Genomic DNA, 23,471 nt, shown 5'->3' with positions numbered 1-23,471 from the left:
AAATACGCTTCCTGGATAGGTGGCCTCACCAGATGAAAGCAAGAAAACAAAAGGAAAGATTAACTAACTAGTTGCCTACAAAGCAACAGAACGGCAGGTATTTCCACACAAATAGTACTGAAAGTTCAGTAAGGACATACATAGTCACTTTACCTTGCTAAATCACTGGAAGTTCTAATCAGTTCAGACAGACAAATATTCATTCTTGAGGGCCCAAATATTCACAAGACAAAAAGTCAAAACCTTCACACCGTGATGGATGACTGTTCCCCCTACCTACTCCTACATGCAGAGTTTGGGAAAGGAGATGGAAAGTCACTTAACCATTCTTTACATTGACAGTCACCATTGGATAGCAACAGAGGAAAGTTCAACTCAGAACCTCAGCTTGATACACATTCATTTCAACATAGGAACAGCTTCAATGCAAGTCATGGCAAGTCTGGAGATTGGTTGGGGCCTAAACAAGAGTTACCTGCTGTCAGCAGGTGGATAATTTCTATATCTTTCTGTTGTGAAGCGGTACATCACATGGCAAGATAGGAGGGTTCCAACCTTAAGCACAAACTAAACAAGGCCTGAGGGGAACTGGTGACCCTCCTGATTTGTTAGAATCCAGACACCATCATCCCAGACCATTGGTCATTCTGGCTGGTTGTGGATTTATTCAACAATATCTGGCAGGACACAGGTTCCCCAACCAGGGCTGCCTCTCTCCATGTGAACCTACCTCTCATCATCTTCTGAGGCCCTTCTTCAGGTACCTCCTCCACAAGACGTCCAGAGAGTGGCAACATGCAAATGTACCTTTTTTGCAGTGGCTCCACATTTGTGGAATGCTCTCCCCAGGGAGGGTCGTCTGGCACCATTATACACTTTTGGGTGCCAGGCAAAATGGTCCTCTTCATCTGATTGACATCTGATGCCCTTTTAAATGTGTGGTGGTGGAAGGGTTGTTTTTGTTCTTATTTTTATTATGCACTTTGTGTTTTTATATTGTCATTTTGCGTTGTGAACTGCTCTAAGAGCTATGGATGAAGGGCGCTATACAAGTTTTAATAATAATAATAATAATAATAATAATAATAATAATAATAATAATAATAATGACCAAGTCCTACTTCTCAGCAAACACATTTACAAAAAAGCTACAGTAAAGAATAAAATAAAACCCAGTTCCCTATGCACCAAAGGATATAAGCCAGTCACAGGATATCAAAGGGACATGGAAGACTTTCCAAATGCGAAAAGGGGATGTTTTAATCTCTACCAACTTTTGGAAGAGGGGAATCAAAGAAAGAAGTTTTGGTCTCAGTTAGTACCTGTGGACAATGCCAGAAAGGGTATTCTGTCTTCAAGTATACTATAATTGTATTGTAGCACTTCACAAAAAGTCCCCTTACACATGGCTACTTATCTGTTGATTACACTGAAAATCATTCTTTTTGAGATGTTGTGAGGTCCTATGAAAGTTCTGCCTGTGGCAATGGAACATTCACACATCTGATGCTGCAGTCACCAGGCCATGGACAAGGGTGCCACAATGCCACATAAATTGTGAACAACCATACTGCCAGAATAAAGTATGAAGGAGGCTAGACTCATCTCACCAGAAGACGTCACCTTTATTCTTGAGAGCGCAGTTTCCATGGAAGAAGAACTTTGGGGCCTAAAACTCTGACAACATCCTTTCCAATTTTCTTTTCCCCCAGTCAAGCCAAAAACAATTTTGTTGTCATCTTATTTTTGACCAGGTTTTTACTGGGTGCTGTTTAAAAATTATAGATTGCCTAGCTTCTAACTCATTTGCTACTTCTTTTCGCCTTTCGGTCCTTGTAAATGGCAACTATTTTCTTATAAAGGGATGTGAGCCCTTGTAAGCTGTGGGACCCAGGCAATTGGCTCAGTGCAGCAGAGCTAAGTTATGAAACAGGAAACTGTGATGTCATGTCTAGTAAAGCATCAAAAAGCACCTTGTTTAAAATAGAAATATCAGATGAGATCATTACTTTTTTTCTTAACATATTCTATTTTTTGGCATAACACCCACCTATCTGAGAGTCATTGTAAAAAGAACACTGTAAAGACTACCCAGAATCCAACCACGGTGTCAAATATTCCTATGAGCATCACTTGTTTTGGCAAATGAGGTTTCATTGGAAAACATGAAAGGAACATCAGTTTTACGTATAAGGAGCATATGCAACTCTCAGGAAGAACAAATGGTCTGAATTAGGATGGGCATTTGATAGAAACCGAAAATCCTACCATACATTTAGAATTTTATTCAACTCGTATGTGGCCAATTTTATCATTGCCATATTTGAGGGTGGCGTGGGGAGAGAGACTAGCAGGCTTGACACTGATGGACCATGATTCTGATCTAGTCAAAGTGAAGCAGCATTGATTTCAACAGGAAGGAGTCTAGCGAGTGTTTAACTTTCCCAACACAATTAGCAGACCTTAAATATTGATTTCATTGGAAAAGTAAAACATTCCGGTTTACACCATTCATTGGATAACTGAAAGTTCTGTCCCTGGCAACCCTGAAATTGTTAGCTTGAAAGTAGGTTATTGCTTTTAGGAGTTTTAAACTGCTAAAAGGTTGCTTCAGCCAGTTATCTTTGGAAATGTATTTGGAATGTGCAGGTTAAAAATTGAATACATAAATAAAATATGGAAAGCTATGGGGTGGATCATAATCATGGTCCATCTGTATTGGTCATGTGATAAGCCCTCTCCAACTCTAACAAACTGTGTCAGCTGGTTGATGAACTGATGTCAGGAAGAACTCAACAGAGCACTGGATACCCAAATTATCCTGATTGGGGCCACAACTCTGCCTCACAAATTCTTCCAACATAGTCCTCAGTGAAAATGTATTCCCTAGTCAAGTGGTCTAAGGGAAACATTACAAGGCAGGCTTTTTAAAAAGAGACTTGAAGTTTAGCTCCAACACCAACAGTCTTTGGAAGTTTGGTCTACACAGTTTGAATCTTGGAATCAAGTAGCTATGTGTGGGCACATCACTTGCTAAAATATTGGTTTACTCTTTAATGCTATGGCTGAATTCAGCACACAGTTCTCCATTATCCTAAAGCTCAGGCTATGATAATCATCAATACTTTGTTTACTAAAGAATAATTAAGGTAATTTGGAGAAGAAACCTATTTCATAAATTTGAGAATATTATTTTCTCTCTCTAATAGATTTCATGTAACATTTTAAAAATGTAAAATATTATCTCCTGCTTTTATGCTAAAGCAACATTCGAAGTTTTATTGGTTAGAGTATTTTGGGAACTTTGGTTTGGATGCCCAAGTAAAAGAAGAAGTAAGGACTTCTTTAGATTTGTTTGGATAGTATCACTTTAGGTTGCTTGCCTACTGATAAGTTTTATGAAGTAAAAAGATCACCATAGACCAGATAAAATGTAGGCAACTAGCTTTTCACTTACCAGCACTGCACCATAGATTGCCTAATGGGAAATCAGGTGCACATGCCAAACACCACCTGGAAACTCTCTCTCTCCCTCATAGAGGGCTCAGGGGAGAAGTTTGCTTTCCCTGCTGAAACTGGAAGATTTATTGCTGTTATGCAGGTGCAGAAGGTCACAGTTGTGTCCTAAGAAGGAATAGGCTTCTGGGTGAAAGGACATTTACAGCTGCATATTTGGCACCAGCCCGGTCCCATTTTCCCCACACCAGAAAACAGCTCTTGTTTCCAAGAAATGCAGATGGTTTTTGAAGAACCAGTGCAGTCCAGTTCACAAAGTTATGGCTGATACATACATGCATGTACATTATTGGGTTTTTTTGGGGGGGTCACTTTTACTCCTGCAGAAATGACAGCTGGGGGCTGGCACGTGCTGATGCAATCAGAAAGTACTGAGATTGAGGTGATGTGCAAGTGCTGAGCGGGCCCATACACAGGTCAGAACTTAATGCTGCAGTCATTCAATGATAGATACATGCTAGTGGATCCCAAGACCTGGATCTGGTTGACCACGGTGCCACTTTTGCTGTGGACTCGGTATGTAGCTTTGAACAACTCCACCTGTTGTTATAACCCCTTTTGACATGGGGTGCCAATAGTAATTTAAGATGTTCCTTTGAGGAACACAGTGAAGATTCGAAAACACTTTCTAAATAGCTGTCTACAAGAAATGAGTGAAAAACTATTTCCATAGTACATAATTTCAACATCAATTCACAGTGCTGTAAAAGTTCATCTACTAACATAAAAAATATTCTCATAAGTGATAGGATTGTAAAGCATGTAACATGGTTCGTCTTCAGTAGACACAATAGCGAAAGCAACATAATGCTCAGTATCAGTCAACAGATTCTAAAAAACCACATAAATCCTAGCCACATTTTGTTTGAAATATACAATACCCCACATCTCTTCCATCCCACTGTCATTAATACGAATGCTAGACATCATCATCGTGTCTAGAAGTCAACTTCCTCCATTTCAGAAAACAAACATTTCCCAACCCTTACAACAAACCAAAACTTCATTAAAAAAAACTAATTGAACAAAACTCTACCCTTACACGCATGATTTTCTCCCTGAGATGGTGAAGCAAGAGAAGAAATAAATCACATCTGACAGAAGTTAGTTATTCCATTTAACAGATGATAGGAGGGCATTCATAACCTGGTGATGTGAGTGTGGAAAAGATAAGAGAATAGATGGACAGCAAAATCTACAGACCAGGGCCAGTGTTATAATCCAGCTTTTTGCCTTGATTTGGGTTCCCTTCCTTCAAGTTAATTTAAGAGAAAAGTTACTAAGGCTGCAAGCCTAACTCCACTTACCCTGGGAGTGAGCCTCATTGAATTCAACTTTGAGTAGACGCGGTTCGGATTGTGCAATTAGGAGTGTTCACTTCATTCTTTGCTACCTCTTTAAACTGAATAGCGTGCTCAAGTTTAAAACTAAGATTTACATCGACCTTTGTTGTGAAGCTGACACCACAGCTCTCGTCTCGTGAAAGTGCAATAGAATTGCACGGAAAAGACAGGAGGATATTGAAAGAAAACATGATGGTGAAGAAAACATAGCCAAAGGAAAAAGGTGTCCAGCTTCAGGTTGGTGAGGTTGTTGACGCTGCAATGCAGGCCAAATTTTGTTTGTACTGCACATGTCACAAACGGACAAACTTCTTCACACAGCACGTAGTTAAACCATGAAACTCGCTCCCACAGGAGGAAGTGATGGCCAAGAGGATTGGACAAATTCTTGGGGGACAGGGCTACCAAGGGATACTAGCCATGATGGCTATACTCTGCCTCCACAGCTGCTCTTGTGCTCAAATCCTGCTTCCTGGTTTACCACCAGCATCTGTCTTGGTCACTGTGAGAACAGGCTGGTGGACTAGATGAGGCATTAGCCTGCTCCAGCAGATTCTTCTTATGTTCTTATGACACTATAAAGGTAAAGGGACCCCTGACCGTTAGGTCCAGTCGCGGATGACTCTGGTGTTGCAGCGCTCATTTCGCTTTACTAGCCAAGGGAGCCAGTGTTTGTCCGCAGTCAGCTTCTGGGTCATGTGGCCAGCATGACTAAGCTGCTTCTGGTGAACCAGAGCAGTGCATGGAAACGCTGTTTACCTTCCTGCTGGAGTGGTACCTATTTATCTACTTGCACTTTGACGTGCTTTCGAACTGCTAGGTTGGCAGGAGCAGGGACCGAGCAACGGGAGCTCACCCTGTCGCAGGGATTCGAACTGCGACCTTCTTATCGGCAAGCCCTAGGCTCTGTGGTTTAGACCACAGCGCCACCCATGTCCCTTGTCTATTAATTTTGGGTTTTATTAATCTAAGAGACTCATTGAGTAACCTTGGGTCAGCCACCATGCCTAGCTCACCTCACAGGGCAGTTGTGTGGATATAATTGTGACAGGGAGAGGAGAACCATTCAATTTTATATCTTTCAGCTCCATGGAAGAACAACAGGATGCAGAAAATAAACCACTTAAATACCCAAGACCAGTGGCTTTACCATTCAGTTCAACTTCAACAGAGGCAGCTGTGCAGGAACTCATACACTCCAGTAGCATAGATGGAAGCCTGGTGTGCTGCAAATCTGTAGAGCCACAGAGGGCTAGAGATTGCTATCAACTCTTTAAAGCAGGGAGCAGGATTCTGGCCACCCTACCTTTTGACAACCTCTTTGCTCCTTTTTTTCAGAGGTTTATGAAGGACCACAAGTTGACCACAACTGGTGGATTTCAGAGTGTGAGGCTTCTCCCACCCTAACCATTTGACCACTGATCAGAAATACATTTTTTCATTAGGTTCTCAGTATAATACCCAGCTATCTATGCGACGCTTACCAGTATCCAGCAACGATAAATAAAGTATACGTAAAAACCACTATTAATGAATATACATAATAGTAAATACTTTCTTCCCCTACCTGATCAGCAAACAATTTAAAATGGGCAGTGGAATAGCAGAACACCCACAAAAAAGATACCAGATTGATGAACAAAGTTGCACTGAATATCACTTTCTCTAATAGTGAATGCAGGTGATGAAAGCTGACTGAAATGCAGACCAAACAGGGCTAAGGAGAAACAAAAGACAGGTATTCACATGCTTGGAGAACCTCCCCTCCTCCAATGGAGATTCAGCATACCAATTGAGAAACAGAAAATTAGAATTTAGTATTTTGGAGGAGTGTATGACTGGCAGACATTCCGAATAGGAACACTTCTGTTGAGTAAACACATACTGCAACACCTTGTTGCAGGCCCCAATTGTTTAAGTATAAATTAGAATGTTTCAAGAGGATGAACTTTTAAAAAGCAAACAAAAAAGGCTGATCGATCTCTTGCAGTTGTGTTGCGTTTTTCCAACAAACTGCTTCACTCTCACTTTTGCATTTGGGATGTGTAAAATTCTATCCAACCTATGCTCCAGCCAGATCCCAGGAGCCACATTTACTAATGCAAAGACAGTGACAGCAGGAACTTACTGCAGCTTTTGAACTGGCATATAGAAGAGTCTTTCAAGCTTTTATCAGCTCTAAAAAAAAAGGAGGGGGAGAAGGGAAGCAAACATTATCTATTGTTAATTACCTGTAAAGTAGGGCTTTAGCCACTTCCCCTGTTCCTAAGAGCTCTGAAGTGAAACCTGAAAGAAGCCACCCATTGTTTTCTATTGTGCAAGCGCCAGAAGCAAATAGGGCTCAGATTGCAGCTCTGAAAAGCAACAGGAAATTGGCGCACAGCTAATCTGCCCTGAACTATTCATAGTAACAAAAGGCTACATTCCTGCTAAAACATTCCCCATTAGAAATCCAAGGCAGATCTTGGAAGAACGACTGCAGAATAAATTTGTGGAAATAAAAGGTTTTTAATTAAAAGACTGGGATCCGGGCATAAGTTGCTGACCATGAAAGTAACATGTATTATGTATTTTTCCCCCCTCCAGCAGGGCTAGTCTGTTGCAGCAAAAACAACAAAGGAGTCCCGTGGCAACTTAAAGACTAACACATTTATTTATATGGCATAAGCTTTTGTGGACTAAAGGCCAGGTTGTCAGACACTGGTCGTTAACAATTGTTGAAGTCTTCTAAGATGCCACAGAAGGCTTTGATGCCTTATGCATGCCTCATCCTCTTACAACCCCCTCCCCAAAAGCCAAATGTTCAGGAGCTTTGTTATCTTGCAGGAGATTCTGAAGGCCAGACCAGCTGTGGCCCTCATAACTCCACCTTTGGAAGCCATCTAATAGGGCCAAGTACAAGCAATACCAATGACAAAGCTAGACAGCATCTTAAAAAGTAGAGACATCACCTTGCCAACAAAGGTCCGTATAGTAAAAGCTATGGTTTTCCCAGTAGTGATGTATGGAAGTAAAACCTGGACCATAAAGAAGGCTGATCGCCGAATAATTGATGCTTTTGAATTATGGTGCTGGAGGAGACTCTTGAGAGTCCCATGGACTGCAAGATCAAACCTATCCATTCTGAAGGAAATCAGCTCACTGGAAGGACAGATCCTAAAGGTGAGGCTCCAATACTTTGGCCACCTCATGAGAAGAGAAGACTCCCTGGAAAAGACCCTGATGTTGGGAAAGATGGAGGGCACAAGGAGAAGGGGACGACAGAGGACGAAATGGTTGGACAGTGTTCTCGAAGCTACAAACATGAGTCTGACCAAACTGAGGGAGGCAATGGAAGACAGGAGTGCCTGGCATGCTCTGATCCATAAGTAATACAGACAACAATTAGTGTGTTGTTCAATTATTCAATAATGAAACATATAGGTACAATCTAGGTAGAGTCTGCCTTTCAGAAGCACCTAAGAGGAGCCTGCCGCATTAGGCCTACGCCTCATCTGGTCTAGCATCCTGTTCTCACAGTGGCCAACTCCATTTCCCACATGACGATCTGGCTGTTTTACTCTCTCCCTGCAAAAGGAATGGGGAGCCTGTGGGCCTCTGGATGTTGTTGAACTATGACTCCCATCATCTCTGACCACTGGGCCATGCAGCCTGATGGGGGCTGGGATTCCAGCAACACCAGAAGAAGGGTCTAAGGCTCCCTATCTCTTCTCTACAAGTGGAGGACATAAGGTGAAGCCCAGTCTTCTATTTGCGCAAAGGGAAACATTGGTCATAAAACATTGGTCATAAAGCTCTGTGGGGATGATCAGGAACTTACCTCTCAAGAACTTGCAATGACAAGATGTATTTGCAATTGCAGGGCCAGTACATTGCTTAATTATCTAACTTGGGAGTGCAATCATAAGCGCATTTTCTTGGGACATTTCCCATTGAACGCAATGGAACTTTTGAGTTAGGCATGAATAGGATCAAGCTGCTAGCACTTCTAGCAATGCTTAATTGCAGCTGGCTAAACTGTGTAGCCCAGGTAAATTTGTGTCAATGCAGAATGTTTTATTACTTTCTGCAGCACTCCAGCACCTTAACTTTCATCAGGTTCTACTTCTACATGTGAATGAGCAAAGCTTCATGTGTCTCCACTTAATGTTCCTCTGATTTAGTGTGTCTTTGTTTTAGAAGGCTATATATATATATATATATATATATATATATATATATATATATGCTTTCGTAGATTTTCACGGGTACAGGAATGCAGGTTTTGGTGTCCTCGGGTGTCTTCCCGTCGAAACGTCGCCTAGACACCCCAACTTTTACACGGGAAGACACCCGAGGACACCAAAACCTGCATATATATATATATATATATATATAATCAGTGTTTTGCTAACTATACTTCTTGGTGGCTTCATAACTTCATTACCGGACTCTTAAGGTTAAAGTAAAATGCATATATTTTACTATTTTAATGTGAATAAAGCTCTAGAAATGGGGCTCTGGAATTCAAATGAACTGGCCTTTATAAATCCTTTAGTTCATGTGAGCAAGCAATGTTCTGTTCATGGATAGCCATTTTTATCATTAACTTAGAACCCAGCATCTCATCCCAAGATGTGTCCTCTCAAAGAGCGGATTTATAAGAGAAAAGCATTCATTTGTGGAAATACATAATGTGGATCATTCTGTCACTATGATGAGATGTGGAAAATTAACTGGCAAAAATGAAGTGTCTGATGGGAGAGCCACTGTAAGCTTCAACTCTTCTCTTTGGGAGATAACTAGTGTTCCCATCTTCCGAACTGTAGCATTTTGGCTCGTTAATAATTGTTCAAATGTTCGCCACAGATACTTTAGCAGGGCAACCTTGAATAAGAACTCATCACATCTTGTCAGAGATCTCTAAAGGGATTTTCAAGCCATTTCTGTCAGGCCTCTATACACATTTCTTCAATTCCGTATTAATACCATTGTTATTAAAACAAAACAAAACCACCACAGCAATTACCCACACAATTTAAACCAATGCATTTTTGCACAAAATATATTAAGAAATCAAAAAAAAATACTTTTTATAAAAGGAAAAGGAAAGAACCTAACAGCTTGGTTGCCTTTCATTCAGTGATCTCCACAGCTGGAAGGCAGCACCTATAAATCACAGCCAATAAGTTGATTCCTTGCATTATCTTCACTCACTGAACCTCAGGATGAATTCACACATCAGTTCTGAGAAAGTGATTTAGATGGATCTATGCAGAGTCAAGTACCTCCTGCAGCCTTCCTGTTATTGCTTCACCAGATACCCAGAGCGCAGCTCACCTCAAACCAATTATGCCACTGTGTTGCAAACTCTGTTAATACGCTCAGACCACACTCTCAACATGCTAACTTGGGTGTGTGAAAAAGCCTACAGTAAAAAGGAAATATATCTGTTCCATGTGGCTATTTCAAATGCCAGTTAATTAAAAAGTTGGCTAGGGCAGTTGTTCATTTCAGGAGAGCTATTTTGCAAATCAGAACATTAATCTGTCAACCATATAAAGAGATTTCATTCCCATATCCGGCACCTGTCCTAGCAAGCTCATCTTCCAGCTCTGTCTTTTCTTCAAACAGACAAAAATGCTAGCATTTAAAGCAGCAATGTGGAGAACCTGTAGTCAGGGACGATGGGTCCAGCAACTTTTGGAGAGCCTCAAGTTACCAACCTCTGATTTAAAGACTAGGTATAGCTAGTAAAACCATAAATTGACAATAAATAAATAAAATCCTAAATTATTTGCCTTTTGATAGACCCGAAAACCAGTTTGCAACCACCTTTTTTAAAAAAACCAACATTATAGTAATACCAGTTTTGGTTCAAACTAAAAAGATCCAATCCACTGATTTACATAGATGAAAGAATTCCCAATATTGTCAAAATATGAAAACTCACTAGCTTGGTTAATATCCACATTACCAGCATTTCATTTAGCTTTGACCCATTGCAAAGTGCTGAAACAAGCTTCTTGGCAAAAATACCTCTTGCATGGGCTTTCTAAATAACATGCAAGTGATCAACAGTTACCAAGTTTTGATACTTACTGTTAACTTGTGTTCAAGCCAAAGTGGGTTTCAGCAGCCCACCACCTCTGTATGGTTGCTGGAAAACTCAAGGAAGGAAGCAGGTGCTCATGCTAGCCTTGTTATCACTTGCTTGGAGGCTACAGACACACTTTCCTACAGGTGCCATGCATCAGCCTCTCAAAATTGGCTTCTCTCACCCACCTGAATCTATACTGATTTTACTTGCAAAGAATGTCTGTAACCACCAACACTAAGGGGGGAAATATTGTGGTAGTGAACAGCATAAATCAGCCATTACATTCATAAAACAAGTGTAAAATTTAATCTGACCACTGCGTTATAGAGCTAGAAATCAGGTTTAAGTCCAATTCACAAGACAGAAGAACCTCTTTCATAGCCATCTTTTAATTTAGCTGAAAAATGCATAGAAGGCTGTATACAGAACATTCCCATTCATGGGAACCTACACCATCTAACCAGATATTGTGCTGTTGGCACTAGGAAAGGACTTTGAATACCACAATCACGTAACACCTTGTTTGTACTCTTCTTTCTTCTCACAAAATGTACTCATGGAGTCTGGTTCAAATTTAAATTTACACACAGGAATCTGACTTATAAAAAAATCAGACCATCCAATTCAGTATTTTCTGCACTACAAGTACCGTTCTTGTAGCATCAGAATCTGTGTCATTAAAAAACAAAACTCGATCCAAGACGTAGTTACACGGTGTCTCATTACCTACACTGTCAGAATACCTCAGTCTCAATTTTGTACCTGGTAGCAACATCCTTTGAATTCTTTCCTTAATGAGACTTTGAGGCGAAGCCATACGATTAGTCCAAACGCCTGACATTTTAATATTGACCAGCAGTGCTGTAAATAAACCCAATGGGCCACAGGAACGATCTTGATATCCTTCCTCAAATGTTCATACAGTACCATTATCTTGGGAAGTACTGAAAAAGGTTCCAACTGAGTCTAAGGCTGGGATAGCCTGGGTGACTGCCAGATGCTGTTGAATCACACACTGGCTACATTTAATCTCAGGCATTAGCATTCTCGGTAGACACCTTAACTATACCACACAGAGCTAAGACACCTGCAGAACTCCCCAGTAAATTCCCCAAGTAACCAACAGGGTATTTCATTACCCTCGTGAAAATATGTGGGAGCATGCAAGATCTAAACGAATACAGAACTCATCATTAGACAGAAGAGCAGCGTCACTGACCCCCCAGCAGTGTGGTTTAGACTAAACATACTGCAATGTTCAAAGTATTATATTGTGCATACGAAGAGCTTGTTGAAAATTATATATAGCAACTACAGTGTTTGCACGTATGTATGACACATAACAGTATCCAATTTGGGAGAAGTGCTGGTTCCCTGCCTGTGACAAAACGGTCATGTGCAACTTCAGCCATGTGCTGATTCCACCATTCAGCATGCATTAACATGTGCCAGCTTCTGGTGCTCCTTAAAAGGAGAGGTTGAAATAGGTGCCTGATTGCAGGCAAAGATCCATGCTACTTAGGCTTCTCTAGTTGCTTTTCCTGCTGCTTCCCATGTTCAATTGTTGTGAATAGCTCTAAGAATAGATCTAGTAAAACAGCTACAAACAAACATGCCACTTAAAAAAAAAAAACCAAACCAGCATCGATCACTGAATGCTAGGAATAAATTACCCAATTTTTCTTGGGTTGGTGGTTTGCTGGTTTTTAATAGTCTCTAGAGTTATTAGTCGTGCAGGAAATAAAAGGCAAACAGTCCATTGACCAAGTTACATAATCTGAAAATAATTGTGGCTCCAGTGTTCACATATGAATGTTCTGTTTTAGACTAGCCTGTGCCTTTAAAAAGAAAAAGAAGAAAGCCTGAAAATAGCAGGTCCAATCCAAATTATAAGCAAATGAATAAAAAAGCAGTGCTCTTAAAAACTGGTATATCACATAATTGGCATTGCTCAAAGTTCAATTTGCAACTGCAGTCATACCTCAGGCTAGACGCTTCAGTTTGCGCACTGCACCGAACCTAGAAGTACCGGAATGTGTTACTTCCGGGTTTTGGCGCTTGTGCATGCTCAGAACTGCTAAATCGTGCTTTGCGCATAAGCACCGAATTGTGACCCATGCGTGGTTTGCGAATGCTGCGGGTTGCGAACGTGCCTCCCGCACGGATCACGTTCACAACCCGAGCGTCCACTGTACTATCCTAAATGCAACTTTTCACAGCTATCATAGCACTCTCAAATGGCATTTTACAATATTCATCATATGCCCAAAGTACAGCATCTTGTGCATTTTGAACAGATACAGAAGACAGGAGCAATAGCAACAGAAAAGCAATCTGTATGAAATACCGTACTCCATTTCACAGACAAAACATACTGTGAGTATTGTGAAAATATATTCCCAAATGAGAAGCACAATCACAAGGGGGTACTGAGTGCAACAGTGAAAAATAGATGTGCCAAGAATGGATCATTATCAAAATATAATAAGAAAAAATATCACATCCTCCTTCTTTTCCTTGTGAAAGAGAGATGAATTTACAATAAGCAATTGGAGAATTGGGAAATGAGATCCTGTTTATTAGCCAAGTACCTTGATAAATTATGAGCATTATGGAGATTGTATTATGTTCCTGTTTTCAGAGATCTCTCCTCTTTCTATCCCCACCAAATAGATGATCAGTGCTAAAAGGAAGAGTAGATTTGGTCTCCTATACAAAAACCAAATGTGCTGTGGTGGCTGACTGTGCTTATGTGGTTTTCAATGTTGGGGGTTTTCTCATCACCACAATCTCTTGTACATGCAGGATCATATCTGTTTCCGAAACAGAAAACCACACACAAAATCCTGTATCTGCACTTACACCTGCTAAATTAAGATGCTTGTACAAAATGACAAGATGACATCAAGAAAATATCCATACTTTTACTAGATAAACTGCTCTTTTTCCCTTGCAAAAGGTGCAACTTTTAAGGTCAAGTACTGACATTACAGTGAGCCTTTTTACACAAACATTTTTAATAAACCAACAAAGAAAGAACACACTGAATGTGTGACTGTTGCTTCAGTCGCAAGAGCTGGACTCACTTGAATCTTCTACAAGACCGAAGATGGCAATGATCAAGATTTTGGAAACCACTGCTTAGCAACATATGCTTTCTTGAGAAACTTAAAATAAGGTTGTTTGTATGGGCACTGCAGTTCCCACTAAACCTCAAAAGGTACAATACTACGTCCCAATGCCACCTGTGGACAACAGATTAGAACAGTGCCAAGAGATAGACCGGCGGAGCAAATTCTGTATTAAAATTTCTGTGGAACCATCTGGCAGCTAATAGTGGTAAACAAACAGGCCCCATTGGGCCACAAGAATTAGAGAAGCCCAGCAGCTCCTTCAGCTACTGGACTTTATTAACACAAAGTACTTTTGTTATTCTGATTCTTAATTTTTTATTTAGCTGCAAACTTGAAAATAGATGCATTTTCTTCAGCTGATACGCAATTCCACCAACTAACACGTTGCTGCTAAAATGGCACGATTGGCATTTCAGAAAAAGAAAGCACTTAAACTGCTGATGGTAAATGGAAGTTTCCATAATGCCGTCTAAGGAAGTGAAACAGAAGACTCCAGTTGCCATACCAAAAAATAGTAGAAAAGATTCAGCACCGTAAGTCATTTTGAAAACAGGGGTGGGGAACCTGTGACTCCCCTCCTCCTATCAGTCCCAGCCAATGGTCAAGGATGATGGGAGTTGTAGTCCAACATCATCTGGGGGGCCACTGGTTGCCCTTAAAGGTAAAGGTAAAGGTACCCCTGCCCGTACGGGCCAGTCTTGACAGACTCTGGGGTTGTGCGCCCATCTCACTTAAGAGGCCAGGGGCCAGCGCTGTCCGGAGACACTTCCGGGTCACGTGGCCAGCGTGACATCGCTGCTCTGGCAAGCCAGAGCTGCATACGGAAACGCCGTTTACCTTCCCGCTAGAAAGCGGTCCCTATTTATCTACTTGCACCCGAGGGTGCTTTCGAACTGCTAGGTTGGCAGGCGCTGGGACCGAGCAGCGGGAGCGCACCCCGCCGCGGGGATTTGAACCGCCGACCTTTCGATTGGCAAGCACTAGGCCCTGAGGAGGCTTTTACCCACAGCGCCACCCGCGTCCCCCTCTGGTTGCCCTTCTCTCTTGTATATACCAGTGAGTGGGATGGATACAAGTCATTTGCGCATTTCATGAAATTAGCAGATGCCAAATTGTGATTGGTTCGGACGCTGTTCTTATTTTGTAGTACACTTATGGCCTGTAGGTTAAGTCAAACTTTTTTGGGGGGGTGGGGGGCTGAATCACGATGGTCCTTCACAGACATAGGGCAATTTTTGCGATCCCATTTTCACACTTGGAGCCATGAGGACTACAAACTTTTAAAGACAATGCAAGAATTTGTAATGAGTCCACAGAAACATCATTTGGGGTCCACATGTTCTCCACCCCAAACAAAATATATGAATGCTGTGAAATATCTCAAGAGTTAAAAACTTTTCTGATTTTTTTTAAGTGATTAAATAAAGCTAGAATACTAGCAGTGGTTTCACAGTCATGGAAAATATGGAAAATAAAAGCAGCAGTACTCTTACTTACTAATACTGCTATTAAGAACTTATTGTTATATTAAAAAATAAAGAACCCAAGAGACATTTTCATTAATTATTATATTTTCTGCATTATAGTTTAACATATGTACTTTCTTCGTGTCATCCTTATTTTCGTTAAGTATTGGTATTTTGTTATATTCAGACAGGAGTACATTTTTGGAACAGTCCTTTGTAATAAATATCATAAAATAATAGAAATTCACATAATAAATATTCTTTACAATAAAAAAGTTTTAACAGACCTTTGTCTTAAAAATAGTCAGAATTCAACTTTGTGTTTTTACATAAAATATACAAAAAGCACCACAATTTGTGGCTAAGGCAATAAAAACAGAGGATTAAAGTTATCGAGCACAGAGTAGAGTTAAATGTCATTAAACCACAGAAATAATAGAAGTGTTAAGAGATCCAAGAATGTTTACACAACTTAAAACTGTATGATACCTGAAGAGTATTACTCAGATGTGCAGAAATCAACCACTTTAGCATCAAAAGAGGAGAAAAAAGGGGGTGGGAGTGAAAACTTAGGACCTTGTACAATTCTGAAAGCTATAGAAACCAAGGAAGAAAGCTGTAGTCATAAGAGTCATAGAATTGTAAAGTTGGAAGGGACCCCAAGGGTTATCTAGTCCAACCTCTGCAATTCAAGGAATCTAAGCTAGAGCATCACAATATTCTCATAGCATTTCTAGTGAAGATGGTGTGTGTGTGTTGGAAATCCAAGCTAGATAAGGCTTTGCAATACGGATCATGAAATTCTAAAAGATCTGTTGAGATGGGAGCAAAAGCCAGGATGGTTGCAATCCATAAAGACTAGGTTTGCTAAATTTTAACCCAACTATTTTTTTAAAAAAATGCTTTCTTTTCTTTAAAGCTTCATAATTCAGTTCTTTCACACACACACACAAATACTTTGAAATAATCACTTGGAAGCCACTAAAAATCCGTTTAAAATTGTTATAGAGGACAAACAAAAACAGCATCTTTGGAAAGTTGCTTGCAGAGCAGAAAAACACAATTCCCTCATTACTTCTTTCAGGAATGGATTACTCACAAACCTGAAGACGACTTGCCATATTGGGAGATTAGATGCAAGTACATGGGCTACACTTACTCAAAGACCGGGGGGCGGGGATCCCATATTTGCCTTTTGCTGAGAGAAGCTGTGGTGTGAGAGGAGGATCATTTGTGCATGTAAGTAAGGAAAAAAAGATAAGGGGGGAGGGGGGGCAAAGACAGAAAAGCCAGCCACAACCTGAACGACAGTCTGAGGAACTCAACCTTTCCCCGCGCCCCCATAAATCAGGAGGGCTTGCCTTGACCCCTGGAGGGGCAACTTTCCAGCTTACAATAAACTGTGTTGGAGTTCTTGCACCTGCAACCTGGGCGATTGATCCGGTCGTAACACCCTCTGCACAGTTTCAGGCATCCTTTTGCCGGAGGATAGCAGAGCAGGCAAGGCAAAACCAAGGCCATGGCTCCCATGCACAAGTACCTAGTCCAGCAATGCGACTGGGAACAAGAGCAAGGATTATCTGCGTAGGAGTCCCCTTCATCGTCGTTGGAACAGTGGTAGAAGATCCCTTTGACCAGGCACATGCAGGTGCTGTATTCCACCATGCTCTCCGCAGAGCACAAGCACTGCCGGTTGCAGGCCAGGCAAGAGGGCAAGGCCCTGGGTGCTGTGCACTCCCCACACTTGCACTTCCCGCACTGTTCACAGATAAACTTGTGCTGGGCCAGGTCCTCTTTCAAAGGACTCTTCAGGTCCTCCACGACCAGAGACGATGGCTTGGGCTGCGTCCAGATGGGCCTTTCCAATCTGTGGCCCGGCCCTGGCCTGCACGGGGGCGACCTCAGCAGCAGGCCCTGCTCTGAGGAAGCGCTGCTGTTACTTCCAGAACTGGCTGCGCTGCCGGTGCTGGTTGACCTGCTGAGCACTGGAGCCCTGGCGTTGTGTTGGTGCAGCGCGTGCCCTGGGTGGCTGGGCCGGGGCTCGTAATTATTATTCACATTAATCGGTATGTTTTCATGAGTCCTTTCGGGCTTCTCTTGCCTGGGAGCTGTCCGTGGGGCAGACTTCTTCACCACAGATGGGCCCTCCGTGTATTCGTTGCTGCCCCTGATAGTCTTGATCTGGTCTAGAGACAAAATCGTGGGAGGCTGAAGCTCTCTCTCATAGTCCACCCTTTGCCGGCTGTCCAAAGAAGGCTGCTGAAGGACCACTAATGAACTGCCACTTCCATGCTGACCTTGGGACTCCATCTGTCGTGATCTCTACTTCTGGCATTCACCAGGAACCTGGCATGCATCGGAAATCCTAAAAGAGAGGCAGAGAGAAAAACAAGAGTTGAAAAGGGAGGAGTAAGCTGCTTCTCCTAAAACGAAAACACACACACACACACAGAAGCAGCAAAAAATAAAATACGCCACCCAAACAAATAAAAACATTTTACAGCAAGCCACAAATTGGCCTAACTACCTATTAACAATATCCCAGGGATGGAATTACACTGGCCTCGAGTATAAGGGCACATAGCAGTTTAAAACAAATACGTATGTGTTATATGAGAGTAGATATTGTAAATAAAGCACACCGAAGATTAACTTACAGTTTAAGGAACGAAACAAAAATCTTTCATGTCTGCATAGCTTTTCTTTCCAAGCGTGAAGTTATGAGCGTTATGCATGCACATTTTATTCTTATAGTTATTTCATGCTACATCAAACATTGCTGAAGCTACTTCAGGTACATTCCCCCTTATGTCTAACCACTGACTGCAACATAAAATGTGCTTCAAAGCCACATTACAGAATCACATTCATGCCCCCAAACTGCAGGACCTGTAAGAACTTCTTGCCCGTTTTCGCTGTCAAAGCCACATTCCAATACCAAGCCTGATTCTAAACTCAAATTCAGCATAGCTGCCTTTTTAACTGCTATTCCATGACGCCTGAAGCATATTAGCAATGGGGAAAGCATGTGAAGAATTTTTTTCTTTTCTGGGAGTAAATATCTCTTTCCAAAAAAATCAAAACAATCTAGCACGCTCATTAAAGCAAAACACCAGATGTAAACATCCTGTTACACAATAGGCTTCCAAGTATTCTTGGACCATAAGGCAGGGTGTGAAAGGAGGCGGTGGAGACAGGAAAGGGTTGCAGCAGAAAAGACAAGACAAATAAAGTATGGCATTTAATCAGTTGTTTGGGAAGATTATGTGCACCTTCACTTGTAAGTGAAAAGTATGTTATCTGCTGCACAAAATAAGAGGGAGGGGAGGAATAGTTAGACAGGATTCAAAATGGCGTATATCAGACCAGATAAGACATAAATGTGTTTTTTTGTTTGAACCATCTTGGATCTCTTGGGACCACTATTGCAAGATGCTACTGAAGTGGTCATCTGTTAATTTCTGGGGAAGCCTTTTTTTTAAGTGACAATTTGCTGTTCAAAATATTGTTTCAAAAAGAGTGAACCACTTGATTAAAAAAATTTCCCACACATTCCTCCCCTGAACATAACAAAGGGTTAATGTAATGTTACATTTAGTTCTATGCAACACACTGGGTATTTTAGCAGCATAGATCATACCAGCAAGCGAGGTCAGAAGGACGAGTCCATTTCAGGCATAATGCAGCAAAGACTGAGTCTCCTGAAGGAGTTCATAACTGCGGAAAATTTGAGCCAGATAGCAGCTCACATGCTTAAGTGCTGCACAACCAGATGCCTTAGTTTTAAGATACTGCTTCCATTCCTTTATGGAGGTTGATTAAGGTGGGCCTCCAATATAGAACATTAAATGCCATCTATTCCGACCCCCTGATCAAAATAATAATGGTGTTTATACATAAATGTGGGTCTGTCATTCAGTAATTAGACAAAAGGAAGTAAGGAAGCAACCAACCAACATTTGGTTTCCAACAGCAAATGTCATGAAAACTGTACTGCCTCACAGCTGAAGGACCACAACACCTCCCCGCCTGTGTTCTTCTCTAAGACATTTTAAAAGAAATCATGCAGTAATTTAAAAGAGGGAAGAATAAGTTTCTTTAATCAGAACATGTGGGGAGGGGGAAGCAAGGGACCGCTCAGGTTCACCCCACCCCACCTATCACCTGTTCAAGGTGTAGAGAGTGCAAGACAAAGAGCTCTGCTCAACTCAATCACACCTTATCTGCCTCACACAAGTTCTCCTTTTCATAGGCTTTTATAAAGAGCACAAGAGAATTCTTTCTATTGTTGTCCTTTTTGAAGAGTCAGTAGCTTTGAGCCATTCTTTGAACCAGACTGGGGTTCTTGGGATGTTAAAATGTAGGGTGGGAACTGCTACAGAGCTTCTTAGGAGGAGGGTGGGATATAATTGTTTGCCAAAGTCATACACAAAAAAACCAGCCAGGTATCCTATCAGTATTTCTTCCTAAGCAAATCCCAAAGTGTTCATGGCCTTACTCCAGAACAAGCCTTACTCCAGAACAAGCGAGTTTAGGATTGCAGCTTTAATTATTCCAACAAAACTAAAAGGCAGGACGCAGACAACACAAGCAGCAGTTCAGTACAATCCTATGACTACAAAGAAGTAAATGTTACTGTGCTCCACAGGGCTTACACCCAGGTAGAGTATACACAGGACTGCAGTCTGTGGCAGCTATCTATCTATTTATTTATCTATCTATCATTGTTAACTCCCCACCCAAAAAAGGCTCCCTTGTAAGGCATCAGCCCTGCGTTTCTATCAGCAGCCTTCTAACAGCAGACTTCCCATTTGAAGGGGGGCGGGGAGGAGAGAGAAATGCTGTAAAAACTCAGCCCTGAATGGACTCTCAAAGAGAAAATGAGAAAGCACCAAGGGCAGCACTGCCCACTCTGCAACCCGATCTCAACGGAGGCGATGAATGCAGAGCTGACAGAGAGGAAGAGGAAAAAGTTATGAATGAAAACAAGGGATTATTCCCCCCAGCCTCCCCACCCACCCATTTGCAGGAGGAGGGGAAATGGCTGAGGTTACCATTACCTCAGGGGGACGGACTTTCCAGTACTTAAAGCTGCACTGCACACTCCTTTCTCCTCTACCTTTCAAGACCAATACGAAAAGTTGTGTGTGCTAGTTTGAGCATGCAGGGATTTTTCCCCCTCTCCCCCCTGGTGCTTTCTGAGGAGGCGGAGTGGAAGGACGGGGGAAGCCTTTTTATCTTTGTCTTACCCACCATTTCCTCCTTGCAGCCTCCACGCCTTTCTACTGACCTGCTAAAATCTCACTCAGACTCAAAAGGGGAAATCCCTGCCTTGCCGACTACATTCAATGAAGCGCACACTCACACCACGAAGCAAGAGCAATAGGGAAAGGAATCATCTCACTGCGCTCCAACCACCAGTTGCAGCTACCACAGGCAAACAATACAGTATTTTTGAACGCTTGCTGAAAAAACTACAAATAAGAAGGATGGCTCGAATTTCCACCTGCCTCTAGCACATTAAGAGAGACCATCTCCGCCTTGCAAGTGCGCTAGACCTCAGACCTTTTATATATATATAAAATAAAAATAGCTATTTCACACAGATCCCTGAAAACTCCCATGAACCTTCACTGGCAAAGAGGCACCTAATCCACATTAAACAACTTGCAAGCAACCCCAGGTGGAATCTAAGCCCTTTGCGCACTAAGCAAAGGTGCAAATGCGTGTTGATCACATTCAAAACCAAGCATAAATTCCAACCCATTCCTACACAATACTTGAGTTCGGCAATGCAGCCATAATTCAAGTCACCCAAGCCACACATTGATTACTTATTTCGGTGTAAACAAGCCCGCAGATAATGTCAAATGGGTTTCATGTCATTGCAACGAACACCCATGGAAATCAATGGATGTGTCAGCTGCCTCAGTGGGAGAATGCATGTAAAAAAACAACAACGCGCACCCACAGGGTCTCGCACCTTAAGCCAGAGGTTTTGAGGAAGTGCATTAGCTAGTTCTCCCGCCAGAAGCACCTGGCAGCAGAGGTCGGTCCTCCCCCCTGCTTTGATCCACCCGTGTCGTGTCCCCTCCGGGCTTTCCGCAGAGTCCGAGTCTATTCCTTGCCCGCAGCAACAAGTTCAGAAATCTCGCCTGCGCGCGTCGCCGCTCAGCAGAAAGCCAGCCGAGCGCCCCCACCCCCAAGCGCCTGGAGAAAGAGGACGTGCGTCGTGTGGGAAACAGCCTTGGCCGCCGCCGTCAGCCCCCCCCCCACCCCACCGCGAGGGGAAGAGGAGCCAGCAGGGCACCTGCTAACCCCTCGGGCTCCCCCGGCGCGAAACCAGGCGGCGGCGGCGGCAAGATCCATATTGCGAAGTGGAGGCAGAAGAGGACGGGCGCAAACTTACGTCTTCCAAGGGCCGATCCGCGCCAAAGCACTGCCCTGCTAGGTTAGATCCATAGGGCAGCGGGGCTCCGGCAAGTCTCCACGCGCCCAGGCGCCGCAATCCTCGCTGGTGGCCCCCGAGACCTGCTTCTTCGGCGCCCGCCTTTCCTGCTGCCGAGGCTACGGAGCGGCCGCGACGCCCTTGCGCGCAAGGAAATCCGCCTCGCCGGCCCGCCAAACACCTCTCCAGCCGAAGCACGCACATTCAAGGGGGTGCCCTACACGCGCCCCTCCTCGAGCTGGTCGTCCATGAGCCGAGCAGGCTTTTCTCCCAGGAGCAGCGACAGGCGATCCGGTGCGGGAGGGGGGGTGGAGGCTGGAGGGGGTCTCCGGCTGCCAGGTAAAAAAGGAGACCGAGCTGCTTTTGCAACGGCTGTCGCTCGCTCTGCAGCAATGCAAAGGCGCGCGGCTTGGAGAGGGTCGCCTGGAAGCAGCGGAGGAGGTGGGAGCGAAGAGTGTTTGCAAAGCGAGCTTGCTGCTGCGGCTGCCCCGCCGGCTCCCTCCTGCTTTCCTCCAAGTTGGAGCTTTCTTCCCCCTTTTTTTCCTCTCTCTCTTTCTTTCTCCCCCTCCCTCTCTCCTTTGGAGGCGCACGATTTCCCCTCCCAAGTAAAGCGCGCGTGCAGGCGAGCGAGTCCAACTGCTTCCTCGACTCCGAGCTCTTTTTCACCACATGGTCCGCAGCTCCCCTCTCCTCTTAGGCTAGCCGGGGAGAGGGAGAGAGAAGAGAACGTGCAACGGGAACGCCTGGGAGAATAACAATAAAAAAATATATTTTTTTTTAAAAAAAACACACACGATCTGAGCAAGGAGTTAAGAAAAGAAAGCACTGCAGGCACGAGAAGAGTGAATTCCATATGTAAGGGAAAGGGGGAGGCAATGGATTCTGCAAAAGCTGCCATGTGCTTGCTGGTACAGACTGGTTGACAGTCTTGCTACACCACCAGCGGGGCGGGACGGGGGACAGACCCCGCAGACATAATGCAAATCGAGGGTACGCACGCATGCACGCGATCTTTGCACGAGGAGCAAACGATCCCCGTGCATGGGGCGGGGTGGGGGACTGCGGATTGCCGCGTCTTCTTCGCTCGAGGCTACTCGGAAGGCTCGCAGTGCACAGCGCATTTAAGTCGCTGCATCGGGCACCAGATCGCAGTGAAATGATACGAGGACGTGTTTTTGAAAGCGCTTTTTAAGCGAGCGGTGGGCTGCGCGCGAGTCGTCCGCCTAAGCTCAGCCGATATGCACGGGCACCCAGCAGCACCTGAGCTACTTCCGAAATGCCTCGCGCAAAAAAAAAGAGGGGGGGAGCCCTCCAGATCACGCTTACCGAACGAACAGGTTCAGAGTCCTTTTGCAAAGCCCAATCGCGGCAGCTGGAGGTAAATCCAAGGACGCCTGCCGTTGTTGCCGCCGCCTGCTGCTATCCCTTCGCCAACTGCTCTGCGCTTTCGCGTTGCTGTTTCAGAATGAGCCGAACTGCACGGCA

At 43.3% G+C, this 23,471-nt stretch overlaps 1 protein-coding gene and 1 long non-coding RNA gene across 7 annotated transcripts in view; both read right to left on the bottom strand.

Annotated features, from left to right (window-relative positions):
• Positions 1–7,364, bottom strand: part of LOC309378391 — a 147,515-nt gene extending 140,151 nt beyond the window's left edge. For both annotated transcript variants that reach the window (XR_014172044.1, XR_014172045.1), the window contains exon 1: positions 7,091–7,364. This is a non-coding gene — a long non-coding RNA (uncharacterized lncRNA). The remainder of the gene's footprint in view (positions 1–7,090) is intronic.
• An 8,257-nt stretch (positions 7,365–15,621) lies between these two features.
• SPRY1 (sprouty RTK signaling antagonist 1) lies at positions 15,622–23,471 on the bottom strand. Of its 5 annotated transcripts, XM_081926450.1 has the most exons (3): positions 23,313–23,470; positions 21,948–22,729; positions 15,622–17,903 (listed from the first exon to the last, which is right to left on the bottom strand). In XM_081926450.1, the coding sequence occupies exon 3, from the start codon at positions 17,846–17,848 to the stop codon at positions 16,886–16,888; it is 963 nt and encodes a 320-aa protein (XP_081782576.1). In that variant the 5' UTR covers positions 17,849–17,903; positions 21,948–22,729; positions 23,313–23,470; the 3' UTR covers positions 15,622–16,885. The 5 variants fall into 5 exon arrangements, with proteins under 5 accessions (XP_081782576.1, XP_081782577.1, XP_081782579.1 ...); XM_081926451.1 differs by lacking the exon at positions 21,948–22,729 and having other exon boundaries at positions 23,313–23,471; XM_081926453.1 differs by lacking the exons at positions 21,948–22,729; positions 23,313–23,470 and adding an exon at positions 20,599–20,617.

The sequence above is a fragment of the Podarcis melisellensis genome, assembly GCF_964234715.1.
Source record: "Podarcis melisellensis genome assembly, chromosome: 9".
NCBI classification, from domain to species: Eukaryota; Metazoa; Chordata; class Lepidosauria; order Squamata; family Lacertidae; genus Podarcis; species Podarcis melisellensis.
The sequence above is the reverse complement of the archived record's forward strand: the minus strand, read 5'-3'. Positions and strand labels throughout refer to the sequence as shown.

Excerpts from the sequence above, each read along its gene's own strand:
- SPRY1 (XM_081926451.1), bottom strand. The coding sequence starts at position 17,848 with ATGGAGTCCCAAGGTCAGCATGGAAGTGGCAGTTCATTAGTGGTCCTT.